The 18581-nt window shown below is 32.7% G+C and overlaps 3 protein-coding genes across 7 annotated transcripts; 2 read left to right on the plus strand and 1 right to left on the minus strand.

Annotated features, from left to right (window-relative positions):
• Window positions 1-91: 91 nt before the first annotated feature.
• Window positions 92-11711, minus strand: LOC123708242 (PHD finger protein 10-like). 5 transcript variants are annotated; one of them, XR_006753579.1, is made up of 8 exons: window positions 11227-11497; window positions 10935-11034; window positions 10596-10844; window positions 9996-10294; window positions 9352-9918; window positions 8868-9224; window positions 8364-8593; window positions 92-333 (listed from the first exon to the last, which is right to left on the minus strand). XR_006753579.1 is itself a non-coding variant. In XM_045658843.1 (8 exons), exons 4-8 carry the CDS (start codon window positions 10840-10842, stop codon window positions 8447-8449), a joined length of 1617 nt encoding a protein of 538 aa, XP_045514799.1. In that variant the 5' UTR covers window positions 10843-10844; window positions 10935-11034; window positions 11227-11329; window positions 11525-11711; the 3' UTR covers window positions 8166-8446. The 5 variants fall into 5 exon arrangements, 3 of the variants coding, with proteins under 3 accessions (XP_045514799.1, XP_045514800.1, XP_045514798.1); XR_006753578.1 differs by lacking the exon at window positions 92-333 and adding an exon at window positions 7253-7359; XM_045658843.1 differs by lacking the exon at window positions 92-333 and adding an exon at window positions 11525-11711 and having other exon boundaries at window positions 8166-8593; window positions 11227-11329.
• Window positions 6452-8173, plus strand: LOC123708243 (mpv17-like protein 2). Its single transcript, XM_045658846.1, has 4 exons — window positions 6452-6704; window positions 6777-7009; window positions 7225-7463; window positions 7540-8173. Exons 2-4 carry the CDS (start codon window positions 6781-6783, stop codon window positions 7684-7686), a joined length of 615 nt encoding a protein of 204 aa, XP_045514802.1. The 5' UTR covers window positions 6452-6704; window positions 6777-6780; the 3' UTR covers window positions 7687-8173.
• Window positions 11712-14712: 3001 nt separating the features above from the next.
• On the plus strand, window positions 14713-16859 carry LOC123708269 (GTPase Era, mitochondrial). The gene is made up of 5 exons (XM_045658908.1): window positions 14713-15012; window positions 15083-15207; window positions 15340-15514; window positions 15759-15941; window positions 16418-16859. Exons 1-5 carry the CDS (start codon window positions 14830-14832, stop codon window positions 16799-16801), a joined length of 1050 nt encoding a protein of 349 aa, XP_045514864.1. The 5' UTR covers window positions 14713-14829; the 3' UTR covers window positions 16802-16859.
• The last annotated feature ends 1722 nt before the right edge of the window (window positions 16860-18581 follow it).

The following is an 18581-nucleotide window of genomic DNA, read 5'->3' on the forward strand; positions in this document are numbered from 1 at the left end:
TATTGTCTAGATATATTTTTTACGAATTGAACTTACCGGATTGCAGTCAGTTAATTATAGTGTGCATTGTTTCAGTCTAGGCTATGTAATTTTTGATAAAAGTATCAGTATTCCTGTTTTGTTTGTTAGCCAAGGTGGAAATCCCACTCCACGCACTATTCTTTCTCCACTACAAATCCTAGGGATTGCATTCGCATTTATTTGGGACCTTAGTGATATTAACGATAGTATGGCGTCATCATAGTGTCTATTGGCTTCATGGCTGGCAAAACATCAATGATCCTACTCCTCTCCAGTTCTCTTCGTCATATTACAGAGGACATTATCATTCAACTAAAATATGTATAGAGTAGATTAGGTAATTACAAACATATGACATATGTATACATATATAGTTTTGTATTTTATTGATTTCATCTATTAGCCCATAATAATTTTCGTAAAGACGTGAACTTTTAATTTTTATTTTATATCAGGCAATACAAAATACATTAGTCTAGTTTAGGAAATTCGAAACAGGAATATTAAAACATACTTTGAAAAAAGCGCGGGAAACGTTGGTCGTGGCGGGAGTGTTTTTCTAGTGAAATTTTTAAATTTAATTTAGCTTGTATAAAAGATCAGTTTGTATATATATGTATTAGTTTAATTTAATTGTTTTGTTTATTAATTTGTGTATATATTACCCCCGGTATCCGGGGGCTCGCCCCCCGAGGTAGCGTGTAATATTATAGTAGATAATATATCTTCTAAACTAGACGAGTCCAGTGTAGATACAGATGTGGATCAACGGAATGACCGAAAAAGAATGCGTCTAATTTGCAAACACTGCAACAAAAGGAAACGAAGATTCGATCCGAAGCGTCGGAACAAACAAAATGACTCCGATTGTTCGTGCCAAATACCGGAAATTGAAATTCCCTCAATATATACTGAGATTAAGAACGCTCATGCTCTAGATAATTTTCAGAACAAAGTAGACTCTGCAGATTCTATAACTGTTAATACCCAACAGCACCCAACACCTCCATTAGACGGTTCTCATTCTCCAAAAAATCCTACAGGCCGAACGTTTTATGAGGCCTATGACATAGGGCCATTTGTAGTTCATGCGCAAAAAGTTTCTTCAGATACGAGCGTCGCTTCCCTGCACCCCGTCCAATTTGGCTATTTTCTCCAAAAAAATTCTTTTAAAAATATTATTAATGGTAGCATCAAAAGGATAGGCAGAAACCGAATTTCCATATCATTCTCAGACCACAAATGTGCAAACGAATTCATTAATAACCCTTGCCTGACAAGAAATAACTACAAAGCTTTTATTCCCTCATTTAATGTGACCCGAATGGGCCTGGTGCGAGGTGTTCCCGCGGAATGGTCGCCTGAAGAAATATTAGACAATATATCTCTGCCTATAGGCAGCAGAGGAATTATAAAAATTAGACGTCTAAATTATAAAGTGCGTAACAGCAGCCCTCCTGAGTGGAAACCATCACAGACTATTGTCATAACTTTTGATGGTCAAACCCTTCCTAAACATGTATCTGTCTGCTACAATGCTCTGCCCGTGGAACTTTACTCTTACCCTACTATTCAGTGCTATTCTTGTTGCCGATTTGGTCATACTAAATCTAATTGTAACTCTCGGCCCCGTTGTTACAAGTGTGGCCAAGGCCATACAGGGGACACGTGCAACATACAAGATGATGACGCGTCTTGCTGTCTGTGTTCTGGTCTACACTTTGCAACAAACAGGAAGTGTCCAGAATACGAACGGCAGACTAAAATTAAATTATATATGGCTCAAAGATGTGTATCTTACGCAGAAGCAAATAAAGTGCATGATCCTGTTTCAAAATCTTTTGCTGATGTAGTTAGGTTTTCAAACATGCAGAATACTCCTAATTCTCCTGTCCCACCTGTATCGTCTTCCTCTCCCTCGATTCCGTCGTATAGTAGATCTTATAAGAAAACAATATTTGCTAAACCAACATCCCCCAAACCAAAACGATTGGGGTATAACAAAACAGAACACTTCAATTTGATAAAGGACTACGATGCTCCAGCTTCTTCTAACGGGGTCGCTTTAATAAACAGTAACCTTAACTATTGTTAATTGTTTCATTATTATGAAACTATGTTCTCAATCTCTGATGTAATTTAACTTTTGACTGAAATAAAAACCATTTCTAACTCTGACAACAATGTAACCGAACAACGTCGCCCAACTATTGCTTCCTTAGCTCAATTAAAATACTCTTATGCGTCACGAACGCGAACAAATAATCCAGTGGAATTGCAGAAGCGCCATCTGCAATAAAAATGATTTAATCCATTTGCATAATAAATTTGAACCATTTGTCTCAACTCTGTCTGAAACATGGCTTCGCCCGGAACTGAAATTTCGGATTCCAGGCTATGTTATTCTCTGACAGGACAGACCTGACGGCTATGGCGGTGTTGCCTTAGTCATCAAAAATAATCTCCCTTATAACTTATTTCCACTCCCCTCATTCGGTGATGACTTGTCAGTCATTGCTGCTATTGTAAATAAAATTTGTATAGTGTCTATTTATTTTTCTCGTCCCAATGTAAATATGTTTTCTTATCTCAAAAACCATTCTTAGTCCTAGGTGATTTTAATTGCCAACATCAATCCTGGGGAAGCACTTCTTCCAACTATTATGGAGATCAATTATTAGATATTATAGATTCTCATATACAATGAGAATCTATAATATCATTGCATTTTAAACACTGGTCTGCCAACTCGTGTTACTGGACCAAGTGAAGGTGCAAGTGCGCCTGATCTTTCTTTATGTTCGCCTGATTTAGCTTCAACTTTGGACTGGCACCCTCTTACATCTTCGTATGGTAGTGACCACTTTCCACTTGTAATTACTTTTCCTTCGAGTTATATTTAGAATCAGCTCGTAGTGCTAAAAAAATGTTTAAGAAAAAGAAATACGATGGTTGGCAATCATTTTGTGCCTCCATTAGTCCAGACGTCAGCCCATCAGAGGTTTGGCGTAATATTCGTAAATTTAGATCTGTCTACAATAATTATCCCTCTTCTAAATTACCGCTAACCCTAGCTGATCAGTTCATGGATCATCTTGCTCCCCCTTCTGTACCGGAAAAGGGATTTCCTCCATTATCTATTCCTGCTTATATTTCTGATGACATAACTGGATTAAACGCTCCTTTTTCTTTGACCGAACTTAAAGGTGTACTTAATAACGTAAAAGATTCTACTCCAGGAGAAGATGGGATTCCATATTCTTTTTTGAAAAACCTTTCGGATCGTGTGCTGATGCTGTACTTAAATATTATAAATTCTATTATGGTTTCTGGGTGCATTCCCAAGTCTTGGATCACTCAATCTATTATCCCTATTTTAAAAGAGAATAAACCAGCCGATGATCCTTCTTCTTACAGACCTATTGTCCTTTCTTCTGTTTTAATGTAAACTGCAGAACACCTAGTAAAATTCCGTTTGGAATGGTTTTTAGAGAGTAAAAATCTATTAGCAACGTCCCAATTCGGTTTTAGGAAAGGTAGAAGTACAATGGATAGCTTAGCAATATTCACTACGGACATAAGATTAGCTTTTTCAAACAACGAGTCAGTAATAGCTACTTTCTTAGACATAAGCTCAGCTTATGACAATGTTCTTATATCGGTTCTTAGGGAAAAAATGCTTTGCTTAAATGTGCCACCGATTCTATCAAACTTTATTATCAATATGCTCAGTGAAAGATACATTAATTTATTTATTGAAGATGTCAAACTATCTCGGACTGTATGGAAAGGATTACCACAGGGTTCTGTACTCAGTCCTTTGCTTTATAACATCTATACGTACGATTTAGAATCATCATTGCAGGAATCAGCTAACGTACTACAATATGCAGACGATCTCCTTATATACAAATCGGGCAAATCGATTGAAAAAATTGCCAAGCTTCATTCATCTTCCCTCTAATTTTTAAAATTATGGTTAAATTCGAATAGTTTAGACTTATCTGTATCCAAGAGTAAGGTTGTGTTGTTTTCCAGAATGCGTAGGCCTCCCCCGGTCCAGATAAAGTTCAATAATGTTTTGATTCCCTCGACTAATGACGTCAAATTCTTGGGAGTAGTTCTAGATTCCAAGCTTACCGGTGTATCCCACTGTGAATACGTATCTGCGAGATGTGAACGTAATTTGAATATTCTTAGATGCTTATCGGGCATCTGGTGGGGAGCGCATTCACACTCCTTAAAACTGATTTACAACGCCATAATCAGAAGTGTAATGGATTACGGTACTTTCCTGTTGGAACCAGGCAATGCTTCTGCTTTTAAAAAATTAGATAGCATTCAGGCAAAAGCAATGAGAATAGTCCTAGGAGCTATGAAATCAGGCCCAATCACCTGTATGAGAGCCGAATGTGTAGAGCCTCCATTAAACTTACAACGGCAATTCCTGTCTGATAAATTCCTATTTCGTTGTGTCCAATTCAGTAACCATATTCTAACACCTAAACTGACTTACCTAACATCTATAATCCCCACTTTTAGTTATTGGAAAAACAAACGCCCACCGTGTTTGGTTGAAAGTTTTACTTCTCTTGAGGCTCAAGCCTCTCCTACTCAGTAAGCAACTTCTAATCCGTTGTTCAAATATAGTTACGATTCCCTTGTAATCTCTCCTGATATACAGCTACTAGCACGGCACGGGTCTTGTGAAAATTGAGCAAAACCAAAAGTTAACATTTAACTATATTGTTGACACCAAGTGGCCACGATGGCATCGAATATTTACAGATGCATCTAAGCGTTCCAAAGAAGGCTGTGTAGGTGTTGGTGTAGTGCACTCTAATTACAATATTGTTCAAAAAACTAAACTCCCTCCTGAAACCTCCGTGTTCACTGGCGAATGTATAGGCCTAGTTAAGGCCATAGAATACATCCTTCTACTAAAACTTCAAAAAACTGTAATTTTTACCGACTCACTGAGTTCTTTAAATGCCCTAGCCCGGTTCCAGTTTGGCTCACATTATCAATTCCCTGTTATTTCTGAAATTAGAAACCTGCTATTGAAATGTTTAAAAAAAAACTATTCCGTATCGTTTGCGTGGGTTCCTGGTCACAGTGGAATATCCGGAAATGAGAAAGCCGATCGTATAGCCAATGAGGCGGTGGAGAGTGGAGATGTGGATATTTTTAGAAATTATGCGCATGACTTGATGGCTCTTTCCGGGATTTATCTCAGGAATTCGTGGACTGAATCCTGGGCCCAAGATAGTCTAAAAGGTCGCCACTATCGTGCTATTCAACCTTCTATACCCATTAAGCCCTGGTTTTGGAGTCTGAGATTCGGCAAAAGAGTTACAACAATATTGTCTCGTATGCGACTGGGACACGTCTGCACCCCAGCTCATCTTGCTAAGCTAAATATTATAGACAGCCCTACGTGCGAATGCGGATATGAAGAAGCTGGTTTGAACCACATCATGTTTGTTTGTTCTCGACGCGACCGGTCGGCTCTTCTCGAAGGTCTCATTTCCCTTCAAATTCCTTTCCCTTCATCCATATCCTGTTTACTTGCAACATTAGACCCACATGTATATAAACTTTTAGCAGCTTTTATCTTAAGTAATGATATAAAAATGTAGATAATATGAAAGTATATTTATGTAAATATCTTGTCTTACACTCCTTTTTTATGTAGCTCTATAAGAATTGATCTTTTATTTTTTAGATTTAATTTCCATTCTTAATTTTTTTTTACCCGTTTCCCTGTTTTTACCCTGGGCCACAATGCACAAACCGTGCGGGCCATAAAAAAAAATCGAAACAGCTGACTGTCGACCTACTTAATTACTTATGTATTATACCACTAGCGGTAGACCGTATATAACAATATATTGTTATATTCCTATCGCTAGTGGTGCCAACTTGGGGGATTTTCACCCAAACTTAGGCGGAAACAAAATGTCCAGAGGAATATAACTTTTATTATTTGAAAATAACTTTTTTATAGCGTATCTTTCTGTACAATTCATACCTAGTCTCGAACCGACCTAATAAATATAAACTCCAAGCGTGGCTATAACTAATTCTTCAACATCCAAATATTAACTCAACGATTAGAAAAGCTTGATAGATAATGTATGATAATAAAATGAGGAAAACTCAAAAAATGTATGCCAATAAAATTTAAAAAAATGAAAGAAAAGAAAAGTTAAGAAAAGCATTAATATTATTAGGTCATTACTTAATATATGTAAATTTGTGAAATGACTAAACTCCGCAAAACTATAAAAGCAGTTCTATACTACTTGAATGTATTTTTAATTAATTTTGTCAACAATTTTTTTCGTGTTGATCTTGGGAGAAACATTCTGTAGGAGTTGGCTACTACGACTTTGTACGCGGCGCCGGGCGCGTGCAAAAACCTACAGGCTACAGCTGACAAATGACAATTTCAATTAAGGAAAACACGGATTTTCCTGCTTTTCAGATTGCTACTAGCCTTCTCACAAGTTTCATAGTTATTTATATAACTTATTAAATACGAAGCAGGATTTAAGATACTACGTATTTCAATAAAAAAATAAGCGATAGCTCAATTATAGAATTATATTGAGATGAAATCAACATAAAAAAATGTCATTTGTGATTAAATTTGTATAAAAATTTCATCAAAAAATTACAAGGTATTACAGTATCTAAATTTATGTTGTCTTGTATATATGTACTCCATGTAATGATTTAATAATTATTTACAGGAAGATGCTATCCGCAAAGTGCATTTGGTTTCATAAAGTAATTACTCCTTTGAGATCTCAACACAGAGCAAAATCGACATTTAACAGGGGGGTTCACTTCTTTTTCAAGAAAAATCTGCTTCTTACTAACAGCATTACATCTGGGGGTTTTATGGTTTTGGGGGATCTGATACAGCAAGAGATTGAGATTCATGCAAACCTTTTACCTAGCAGATATGATTGGTCACGCACAGGTAACATAAAAATTGTGGCCTAAGTTTATTGGTAATTTTTGTTTTAATATGTTAGACAAATAGCATATAATAAATTTTAAGTTTTTTTTATTTTTTTTTTATTTATTTATTGTTGTATAAGTGTTCTTAATATAAAGGTAGTTGATGTGGTGGAAACACAAACTGTGCACAGTTAGTGAAATTATTTGTCAATATATAATACTATGTATTTTCAGCACGAATGTTTATAATTGGAACTCTTATGGGACCACTTCACCATTTCTACTATATTTATCTTGATAAAATACTACCTCATACTGACTTGAAAACAGTGGGTAAGAAAATATTAAATGACCAGCTACTGGCATCTCCTGCAACAATATTATGTTTCTTTTATGGACTAGGATTTTTAGAGGGAAAGACAATGAAACAAAGCACAGATGAAATAAAGGACAAATTTGCTTTAGTTTATCTTGTAAGTAGATCTGGGGTTTTAAATCTTTTAATGAAGGTTTTTCAATTTGTATATTTTATGTATATTTTTTTTTCAGGGAGATTGCTTGTTTTGGCCTCCAATACAATTCGTAAATTTTTGTTATTTACCAACGCAATACAGGGTATTTTATATCAATTTTGCAACTATGATATATAATGTATTTTTATCATTTATGAAACATTTTGACCAACCAAAGATCTGATGTTACTAAATTTTAATTAGTAGAATTATTTATTTGTAAAATATTAAAGCACAAAGTAGATAGGTATGTAGTGTAATAATGTATGAAACAGCCTGGAAAACAAGGAAAATAAATATTTATAATGTTGGTTACCACCATTTGAATGATGTCTTCAATCAATATTTACCAAAAATGATGGTCACATGAATTCAAAGTAAATTTTTACAAAGCTAAGTCAAGGCTGTCATCTGTATAAAGGATACAAACTGTTTTACATACTTTTATAGTTTAAGCATGTAAAATGTGTTGTCTTGTTTACTTTCAATATAGAATATTATTCGATTTTTATACATTAACTTATTTCTAAAGGAATTACACAAAAGTAAAGGTTTGAAACAATGTACATTGTTTATTTAAAATTTTAATATTGAGTTGTTGAGTGTCTGTACCTTTTGTAAGAAAAACCTTGGTGAAAGTCTATTCCTACAATTAAAAAAGGATAAGTGCATAATATTTTATTATTTAATATTTATTTTTTTCCTCCAATTCAAAATGATTTCTAGAGATTAACACAGAAATAAAACAAAAGTAGAAAAATCCTCACAATACTCTACTAATACAATCCTTCTTTCTGGTTTTATCTATTGATATATTTTATGTTGAAGAATAAGGGCATAGAGCTTGCACACTAAACTTACCATGTAAAACACTGAAGTATAGAAGCTATGAGTATGCTTTTGTGCTTAACAATATATCACTCTTATCTTATGGTTCAAATTGTTTATCCCCAACACATCCTCCAATCATCCTTTCTAGTCTGTAACTTAACAATAATCCGATATAATGCCAGTGCCGGTCCTAGAGGAAGGCCTAGTCCCCTCACGATGTCTGCTCTCCGGGCCATACTTATTGCTTGTCCATCAAACTCCTAAATAGAATGAGAAATTTATCAGATAAATTTGTTATAATACTTATTTATTTACATTTATATTTTTGTTTGTATTAAAAATCTAAAAAGATAGTAAATCAGTTTTAAATATTATTTTAACTATAGAAAAGTATATTATTGACAAATAATATTTTAGTAGACAACTTTGAACAAATTTAAATATTGTTTAAACAAATGGTTGAGTTTGAGGTGCTTTCTATTTGATTTTAGATCAATTATTCTAGACTATTTTATAAAACCAACTATTCAATACCTGATCTCGTAAAATCGGTGCAGCTTCAGACAAATGTTCCATAAAATAATCATACACATCATCAACATTCCAATTAGTTATGTCTGGTACATTGGGGTCCATAGGTACTTTATCTGCAATCTTAGCTGCAGCTCTATCAATTTCATGAGGCTTTAAAAACGGATCAATTGTTGATGAATTTTTTGTACAAAATTCAATATTTGGAATAATTTGTACTGGTTTATCAATCGATGGTCTGGATTCTAAGCAATTAGTACATTCCCACTGGTCCCAGGCTTTTAGTCTCTCGGGTATTCGTGGTGAATGGCATAGAGCATGGTACGCATCAGAACATATACTGCACACAGTTAATATACCCTGTAATGTTTAAAGAATATAATTGTTAACATAATTTTATGTTGGAGGAACTACCAACATAAAATTATGTTAACAATTATGCTAAATATGGCAAAATTTAATATAAAATAATTACAAAATAACTTACGGCATCATTGGTTTCACAACAGACTGCACATGTTTTACAATGTGGACATTGCCAAGTGTTGTCTGGACGTGGTTTAAGAATCCCTGAGCCAGACTGAAGGCAACTTAAGTGGGCTTTATTGTTACAATCTCTGCACTCCACTAAAAGATCACTGTTTCCACGTGACTTCTGTACTAAGCAGACGGAGCAAACCCCTACAGAAGTTTCAGTTTCAGTAAGGTTTGTTTCATCCCTGTCTATTTCATCCCCGCTACCATCTATTGACTGCTGGCTTTCCGACAATGGGGTACCTTCTTTATCTACTTTACCAGCAATCATCATCCTTTTTTTTATAGTGCTTTTATTTAATGAACCCACAGGTCTTCCTCTTTTTCTTTTACTTGGAACATTGTTATCAGATGGATCAAAAACTTTTTTTGCCATTTTTCTCCTTTCTCCTACTCTAACAACAGAGTTTTGGTTATGATTTGAATTTTGGCTGCTTGTAACTTGACCAGGTCTTTTTCTTGGACGTCCTCTAGTGCGCTGTGGAGATGATCTGCATGAAGAATTTGCTGAAGATGTCATCTGTAAATGCATAAATAATTTGTAAATCCAATTATTAAGGTATTAAGACTCTGTAAAAGGACTGTAAATATCCTTACCTTAGTGTTCGAATCATTGTAATCAAATTTGAAACTATCTGAACTGTCACCATCATGATCAGCTGGACCCAAAGCTAAAGATCCATTTGGTAGTTTTACAAGACTACCAGAAGACAATTCTTTGTTAATTATTGCTTCAAGTTGCTTCTTGGTGTATTTAGGATCCTGCGATGCTGCTACTTTTACAAGTTCATCAAATGCAATCCCATTTTCTAAGTAACTTTGGTCTTGATAAATTAAAGTAGCAATTGCAGATGTAATTATTCGTCGCTCACTTGTTGCGACTGTTAAACTCATTGCTAAGGGATGGAAAAACAACTTCAAATTTTTTATTACATCATTGGATTAATAAACTCGACTGTTCATCATGCATATAAACTTTCTAGAAAATTTATTCTTTTGTTTACAAATTGGGATTGCTTGCATGTGTACTGTTCTTAACCATGAGGAATTAAGTAGGAGTCATAGATTATCTATATGTTTATCTATTTATTAAACAACAACTCTATAATGCCAAAAAATGCAGTCCCTTCAGTGTTGTTATATAGAGTTTAAATGGTATCTAATTTTTTATTTCAATTAAGAGACCAGACTACTTACTATTGTTTTGTGTAGACTTTTTTCTCCACTTTGCTGCGTTTCTATAGCTTACATTATCCTTGTAATCAACTTTATAAATACTTTTTTCCTTTATACAACGTTTCAAATCAGTTTTTGTATCTTTTGGTGCTACTTTGTAACATTTGAGCATAAATTTACAAATTCTTCCTATATCTGGTCTGGACTTTCGAGCACGTAGATGATCAATTGCAGCTAAAATTTGATTTTTATACTTTATCTCTGACATTTCTAAAACAAAAATTAAATTAAGTGCATTATCTTTCTTATTTTAAATATATTAGACTATTTGTCTGGTTTATATAATAATTCTACACTCACCTAATCAAAATCATGCCGAAAATTTTAAATATTTCTTCCCTTGCTCTTTTTGAATATAATAAATTTGGAACCAATCCAAATCAATATACAGGAACCTTAACTGAAAATTAAAATAATATCTATGATCAGATATGGATAGTAATAATAATAATATATGTAATTTTTAGCAACATAATCTCTATAGACATTTTGTGTAAGTTTTATACCACGCATTAACCATTTGCCAACATGTTTAATGAACACAATAGTATAATTTTTTAACATTAATATAAGTTATGTTATGTTTACATACCTTCCACAGTCCTAAAGAAGCAAATAGTTTTGTAATTATTAATATATTAGTTTCCCGGTTTAATTAAATATTATACTTAATTGCTACTGACCCTGGGTAGCAACTAGAAAGAAAACATTATTTTTCTTAAACATTGGTTTTTTCGGTGGCCTCTCCAAATTTAGTTCAAAATCTCCGAGCATCCAAAATTACATTAAGAAATAATAAAAAATAATATATATATCAATTAGTTATAAATCAATTTCATTGTCGACGCAATTTCTATATCTATTTATTTAGTTTACCAAGTGTTACTTACGAGTAATGAGTTGAATTTTTATAAGGTGATCAATCTATTATCTATAGCGACTAGTCTTTAACTCTGTAGTGTAGTATTTTTAACCGACTTCAAAACACCGCAATCGGCATTATAACTTTAAAAGGTTTACATTTCAATGCATATATACATGTACATTTAACGTTTCGGTAATCGGTAGGTAAATAATATTTATCCTGCCTGGGGGTCTAGCCGTATTACCATCGAGAACTTTCTACATACACTAACGTTTTTGCGATCATATAGATCGAAAGGGTTCGTTCGCAGACAAAAGACATATTACTACACTACCGCTAAGTCGACAGCGTGGCTCCGAGCTGCTGTTCGTAGGACGTTATTCCGTCATATTGTCAGAGACAATTTATTTATTTATTATACGTATTAGAGATTATATGTATTCCTAACCTAATAAAAGTAATAACTTTATATTTAAACGTATTTTTGTACATTTGGAATAGGTAGCTGCAAAATGGAAGTAAGAAATAATAATACGAGCAAGGTCGGAACAATTTTCGATTTAAGTGGAATTTATGGAAAAATGCAAAGTGGCACAATGTATGAAATTAAATTTTAAATTTAAGGTTATAATTAAATAAAATATTTATGAACCTGCATAATCTCGATATACAATAATTAGTAATATTCATACTTTATATTTTTAGAGTTCGATTTCACAACAAATAATCCGCAAAATGAACAACTCAACACATTTAGTTACCGCTTTGAAATAACAAGAGAAATAGTACTGCGGATTGATAAATAAATAGTGAAAAAATATTGATTAGCAGTTGATAAAGTCCAAGGAATTAAAAAAAATGTGAAAATAAAACGGACTAGTGTGAACACTGAAATGAGTGTTTGATAAAAGCTTTGATTATGTTTGGTGTTTGTGCTTGAAAAAAATTTCAATCTCAATTTGAATGCAGATTTTGAGTAAATATTATCGAATAAGCCTTGTTTTTACTAGTGATTTGCTACTACATTCTGCATGAATGTTTATTAGAAATGTTTCTGTTTATGAACATAGAATTATTTCTGTTTATGAATACCCATAAATCAAATTTTAGTTTAACTTTAGTAGTCATTTATATATTTATTAAATTTCTATTTAAACCAATTTTCACTTTTAAAAGTGAGAATTGCAAAACAGCAAGTACTAAATGGAATGAAAAAAGGGATTTATAAAGATTATAAAATAGACCGAAACCGAAACCTAGTCTGGTATGAAATTATGATCCTTAATTAACTTTTGCTTCTATCAGTGATTTGCTACTAGTTAATATGTATTGCAAATGCTATTTAAGTAAGGAATGAATAAAAATTGTATGTTTATATATTTGATAGCTTTATTTTCGGTAATTGCATTAATTGACCTATGTCTTGTCTAGTAGGTAAAATCATTGAAGTGGTTCACATTACTGTCTTAATTGTAGCAGTATTGTGCTGAAATAAACGAATATTGTACACGTAATGCATATATGAATGACCTGTGCTTAGTTAGGAATATTAAAAATACAGGTAGTAAAATAAACAAAAATTCAGTCAGTTTCAGTTATTGTAAAAATATATTACTTCCCAAAATCTACAAATACAACAAAACAACTTTCTTTATAATAAACGTCTCATTCATATTCAAACTGCCTACATTATTAAGATTAAATGTGGAAGAACATAGTTTGAGTTACTGTTTTCTGTTCTTGAGGTAATGTTACTTAACCAACCATTATTTCTGCCGCTCTTCTTATTTTTAACATAATTCATAAAATACTTCATCCCTCATTATCAAATTCATTTGCAGCTACCTAATATAACATTTACATTAATTAAAATCTAAGACTTCAATACAACTTCACCATCAGTGATTTCTGTTAATTGTAGTTGCCTATTATCTCCTACTTTTCTTAAAAAAAAAATTCATAACAAAATATTTATTTTGGTAGTACTTTGATCAAATAGAAAACTGATAAAATCATGTAAGATCGTTCCAAGTTTTATTCAGTAGGTAACTTTAATATTAAAACTCTTTACTTTATTCTAAACTTAAAAATATACTTAATTTCTTATTTTGCTGCTTATTGACAATTAAAGTTTTTAATTGCCAAACAATGCCAGTAATTCCTAAGCGACTTGAATTCATACTTCTCATTCATTAACAATATAAACTTCTCAATGTTAACTTAGTAATAAATAATTAAAGAAAATGTCTGCTTACCATTATTTAGATTCATTACTTAGTTCACTAGATTTTATATTCCCAAAGTTTATGAAGCATAAAGCCACTTGATATAATAGATTTATATCAATATTATATTATTAGCTTCTAATATACATTTAGAACATCTAATTATGTTTATTAGAGTCTGCTTTCACTTTTGAAAGATACAAATAAAATCTATTACAATTTTACTTTATAAATATAAGCAATATTAAATGTTATAAAGTTTACAACAAACAAGCATCTTTAAATTACAAATTACATAATATATTTTTCAAATTAAAAAATATTTTCATTAACTTACATGCTATATCAATAAAAGATATATAATATAACTAGAATGTTCGAATTTCAGAAAACTATAGCTTAAAGGCATAAAGTTTAAATATTTATCTGTACTAATTTGCTGATATTCTTGATATTTTCATATTTATTTGCGTTTATTATGTTATCCTCGCATTGATTTATTGAAAAACGAAAACTCTTAACTTAAAAATATTAACTCAAGTTTACATATTATAATTATACGAGAACGTTTAAAAAAGCTAGATAAAATTAAAATTACAAATATTTAACTAAATAAAATCTAATAAAAATCTTAACTAAATTTTTTTTTAGTTAAGCCGTCCAAAATATGTCATTGTTTAAAGATGGCGATATTTGTACTGAATTAATAATAAGATACAGCAGCTTTTGAGATCACGCAAAAGAATGGCAGATAAACGCTGTTTTTTCTACACTGCCGAAACATTAATTTGCCGTTGACACTACGGAGCGTGAGCGTTTCTGTGTATCTTTTCGTAGCACTGTCATGGCGTCGCTTATTGTATCTCGACTCCCGCCTATTGGGCCTAGGCTACCGACTGTCGAAACAAGCTGTCATTTTCATACAAATTTAGTTTTCGACTTTCTACATACACTACTTTTAAGCCATCTTGTCTAGGCTCTGTGCTTTAATTACGATTGCTCAGATTGCTGTCATAACATAAATTTAGTTTGTCTTAACCTGATAATTATATTTTAAAGTATGAGTTTATTAGTAAAAGAATCTACTAATTTTTAGGAAAGAAAAATGGAGTCAAAAATTTTAGATGTAATTCGGATTCAAATTAAATCAATATATAATGTTCAAAGGTTGTACTCTGCACGGGCAATTCAAATCGAAAAAAATATTGGAAAAGCTGTAAATGCGGCAATCATAGGAGCACCAAATTCCGGAAAAAGCACTCTTATTAATAAAATACTAGAACGTAAGGTTGGTATAACATTTTAAGTATATAACGATTTAGCCATATATTCTTTTATTTGATAATTCTTAATTCTAGGTATGCGCTACATCGAACAAAGTTCATACCACAACAAAACTAGCAAGAGCCATTTGTTATGATAATGATACCCAAATAATATTTCTGGACACTCCCGGTGTTGTCACGGACAAGGAACACAACAAGTAAGTTTTAGGTTTTGTCTGAACTTGTTTAATTCAATGTGGTCTACAGTGAATAAAAAAGTTGTTGTCCGATTATCAAATGGTTTATTCAATAACACATTCAAAGATAATAAGAATGTATTACTTTTTTAGATATAAACTACCTGAGGCTATGAAACAAGCATGTAAGAAAAGTTTGAGTTGTGCAGATGTGATTGGTGTAGTCCATGACGTCTCCAACAGATGGACAAAGGAAAGACTGCATCCAACCATTCTTGATATGTTGAATATGGTTGTTAATGTTCCTAGCTTCTTAATAATTAATAAGGTATTTAAAAAATACATATGAATAAATAGCATAATAAAGTGTATTTTGTTGTAATGATAACATAAATTTTTGCCAGTTCTTCCTGTCCAGTCTACGCCCTTTTCTTGTGAACTGGTGGTTACCTATGTAAAAACAGTTATTTTGAATTTGAGTTTAAACTGGGTAATACCATATGTATAGAATAATATGTTAAGGTTAAAATATTTGATATGATATTTCAATCTATAAAACTGATTATTTTTAGGTTGATCTATTAAAATCTAAGAAGCAACTGTTAGATATAATAAGAAACTTAACGAATGGAGTTATAGCTGGAAATCCAGTTCCAAGTTGTTCCACACCTCAAAGCAAAGATCAAGGATTTGGTAATTTTTCTGACGTTTTCCTCGTGTCTGCTTTAAATGGAGATGGAGTTAAAGACATAAAGGTATAAATATAATGTGGTATAATAGTTACTACTAGGTCTGGGCATCAGATTTCTGTATGTTTCATGATCATTTGTTAATATAATAGGCAAGTAGGTGATCAGCCTTCTGTCCCTGACGCACGCTGTCGACCCTTTGGGTCTAAGGCAAGCCAACTGGCTTGAGGAAACTTCCTCATGTGATGTTTTCCTTCACCATTCGAGTGAATGTTAAATGCATACATAGAAAGAAAGTCCATTGGTGCACAGCCGGGGATCGAACCTACATCCTCAGGGATGAGAGTCGCACGCTGAAGCCACCATGCCAACACTGCTCTGTTATAATTAATATGTGAATTAAAAAGTAAGAACACTCTGTAAAATGTGTATAGTCTGGACCCAACGGGGAAGAGAATTATCCATATTTTGAAATGATATTTATAGTTTTGGCTGAATCAGAAGCTTTAAAACACTGAATTATTTCAAATAAATGTTTACAGGATTACCTAATATCTAATTCAAAAGTGCGCAAACTACAGTACTCTTCTGACAAGTGGTCTGATAGGTCAACCGAAACTCTAATAGAAGAGGCAGCCAGGGCTAAGTTTCTAGATTTCCTTGCACAAGAAATACCTTATCATTTAGAGACAACGCTGGAATATTACGATGACAATGAAGCAGAAGGCAAAGTCACTTGTTCATTATCAGTGGCATGTCCTTCAGAAAGAATAGTAAAATTAATTGCGGGTGCAGGGGGTGGGAGACTACAACAAATAAAGTCGTCTCTTCGAAATGACTTGATTGATATGATAAAGAAACCAGTAACTGTCGATATTAATTTGATCCCTAAAAACAAGCCCTCATGTGAACAGGAAATATTATAATAACATGTAGATTTAAATGTAACTAAATGATTAATAAATACTATATGTATATAGTCCATATTATTGAACTTTACGCAGCTGCTGATATAACAGCAATTGCCATTTTTTGACCTCCTGTCACATGTAGTTTGTAACATGTCTCTAATTTTTTGTAAATTAAATAAAGTGCAGAAAGTCTGCTTATCAGAAGGTATATACTAACCATAGGGTAGACGCTGCTGTACCGCCGTTAAAATCAGCTCCGTATTTATCGTAAAATTAAAGAATAATTGAGTACTCCAACTCAGTAAAAAGAACAAAAAGTGGAAAATAATCAGTAATCTTAATTAGAATACAGTGTGGGCAAGCCTTTTATAAAGTGGCTCAGTGCTAAATTGTAAAAAATTGCAATATCATAACAATGATTTATCAAAATTGATAATTGAACAATTAAAATGCCGAACAATTATAGATTTGTGAGGTCTTCTAAAAAAAATCAATGATATAAATATAAATGATATAAATAGATACGAATAGCTTATAGACAAAAGCGCCATCTAGTATAGAGTAGCTGTACCATAACAACAAGTAACACTTCGATCGTATCGATCGATCGACTATTAAGTTTTGTAAGGACAAGAGAGGGCGTCACTAGTACCATAAAATTATACTGCCAGTCGATCCAGTATTTACAAATATGGAAGAAGTTAAGAATGCACTAAAGAATATGACGGCGCCACTATCAATGTTTTGTAAAATAACGTGCAACGGGCGATTAGTCGAACGATCGTACGATGTGTCACTCGATCCCCACTATAGAACCAATATAAAGCAGCGTGCGCGCACAACTCAGGCAGTCGTTCATCGACCATTGCCCGGTGCACACGTTACGTAATTTCCGAATAGCCTTTGAAATCTTTACCTATTGAATTATTAAAATCGTATTGAATTAAGAGACTGATATTAGAATTGGAATAAATCAAGTGATTGGGAGAAAACTTTGTGTTTGTTATCTTAACAATGTCGGGGCCTGACGCTACAAATACAAAAGGAACTCGACAAACGAAAAGTTATGATTCTAAAAATGAAGAAAAGCATGCTTTTCGTTAGACCTGGAACATAGGGATATCCAAGAAATAAGAAGAATAAGAAAAAAAGGGGACTGACCTAGACCGATAATAGTCACTTTTTTCATACTCGGTATAAAAATCAATATACTCGAAGTGAGTAGCTTATTGAAAAATACAGAGTTCTATAAAAAGGAAGATTATCCACAAAAAGTACTTGAAATAAGAAAAGAGTTACAAGAACAGGCACGAACTGAGAAAGAGAAAGAAAATGCGCTAATAATAAAATATGATGAATTAATAATACTCGAAGAATGAAGAACGAAAGGAATGAAGAATAATAGTTTAATAGTGAGGTTAAGGAAAAACTAACACACGTAAATTTTGGATACAAACTTAATTACTAACAAAACTAATAATTGTATGTAAGTAAACTAACTTAATCTAACTTCTTGTTTTATAAGTAAGAATTAAAAGTCTTTTTTATTTTATACTAACCATATACTGTACTAATTAATAATATTTCCGAACTCATCCTACCTAATTTTCTAAGTATGCCATCTAGCGAACACCGATTCCCAAGTCAAGCTGCACCGTCTCAACAAGTCCTAACATCGCAGACGGACTATGGTATAGACCAGGCATCAGCCTACAGCGTGTGAGAGAGCGAATGATCGACATATCTTCATAATGTATATCTATATGCCACTAATATTGCCATGAGAAATTTTTTC

The sequence above is a fragment of the Pieris brassicae genome, chromosome 4, assembly GCF_905147105.1.
Source record: "Pieris brassicae chromosome 4, ilPieBrab1.1, whole genome shotgun sequence".
NCBI classification, from domain to species: domain Eukaryota; kingdom Metazoa; phylum Arthropoda; class Insecta; order Lepidoptera; family Pieridae; genus Pieris; species Pieris brassicae.

What these genes read in the sequence shown, in the direction of transcription:
- LOC123708243 (XM_045658846.1), top strand. Translation starts at nt 6,781, where the DNA reads ATGCTATCCGCAAAGTGCATTTGGTTTCATAAAGTAATTACTCCTTTG. An exon ending in ATATGATTGGTCACGCACAG is followed by an intron (nt 7,010 to 7,224) that starts GTAACATAAAAA and finishes ATGTATTTTCAG; the next exon opens with CACGAATGTTTATAATTGGA. An exon ending in AATTTGCTTTAGTTTATCTT is followed by an intron (nt 7,464 to 7,539) that starts GTAAGTAGATCT and finishes TTTTTTTTTCAG; the next exon opens with GGAGATTGCTTGTTTTGGCC.
- LOC123708242 (XM_045658844.1), bottom strand. Translation starts at nt 10,842, where the DNA reads ATGTCAGAGATAAAGTATAAAAATCAAATTTTAGCTGCAATTGATCAT. An exon ending in ACAATGATTCGAACACTAAG is followed by an intron (nt 9,919 to 9,995) that starts GTAAGGATATTT and finishes ATGCATTTACAG; the next exon opens with ATGACATCTTCAGCAAATTC. An exon ending in GTTGTGAAACCAATGATGCC is followed by an intron (nt 9,225 to 9,351) that starts GTAAGTTATTTT and finishes TAAACATTACAG; the next exon opens with GGTATATTAACTGTGTGCAG.
- LOC123708269 (XM_045658908.1), top strand. Translation starts at nt 14,830, where the DNA reads ATGGAGTCAAAAATTTTAGATGTAATTCGGATTCAAATTAAATCAATA. An exon ending in GCTTCTTAATAATTAATAAG is followed by an intron (nt 15,515 to 15,758) that starts GTATTTAAAAAA and finishes GATTATTTTTAG; the next exon opens with GTTGATCTATTAAAATCTAA. An exon ending in ATGGAGTTAAAGACATAAAG is followed by an intron (nt 15,942 to 16,417) that starts GTATAAATATAA and finishes AAATGTTTACAG; the next exon opens with GATTACCTAATATCTAATTC.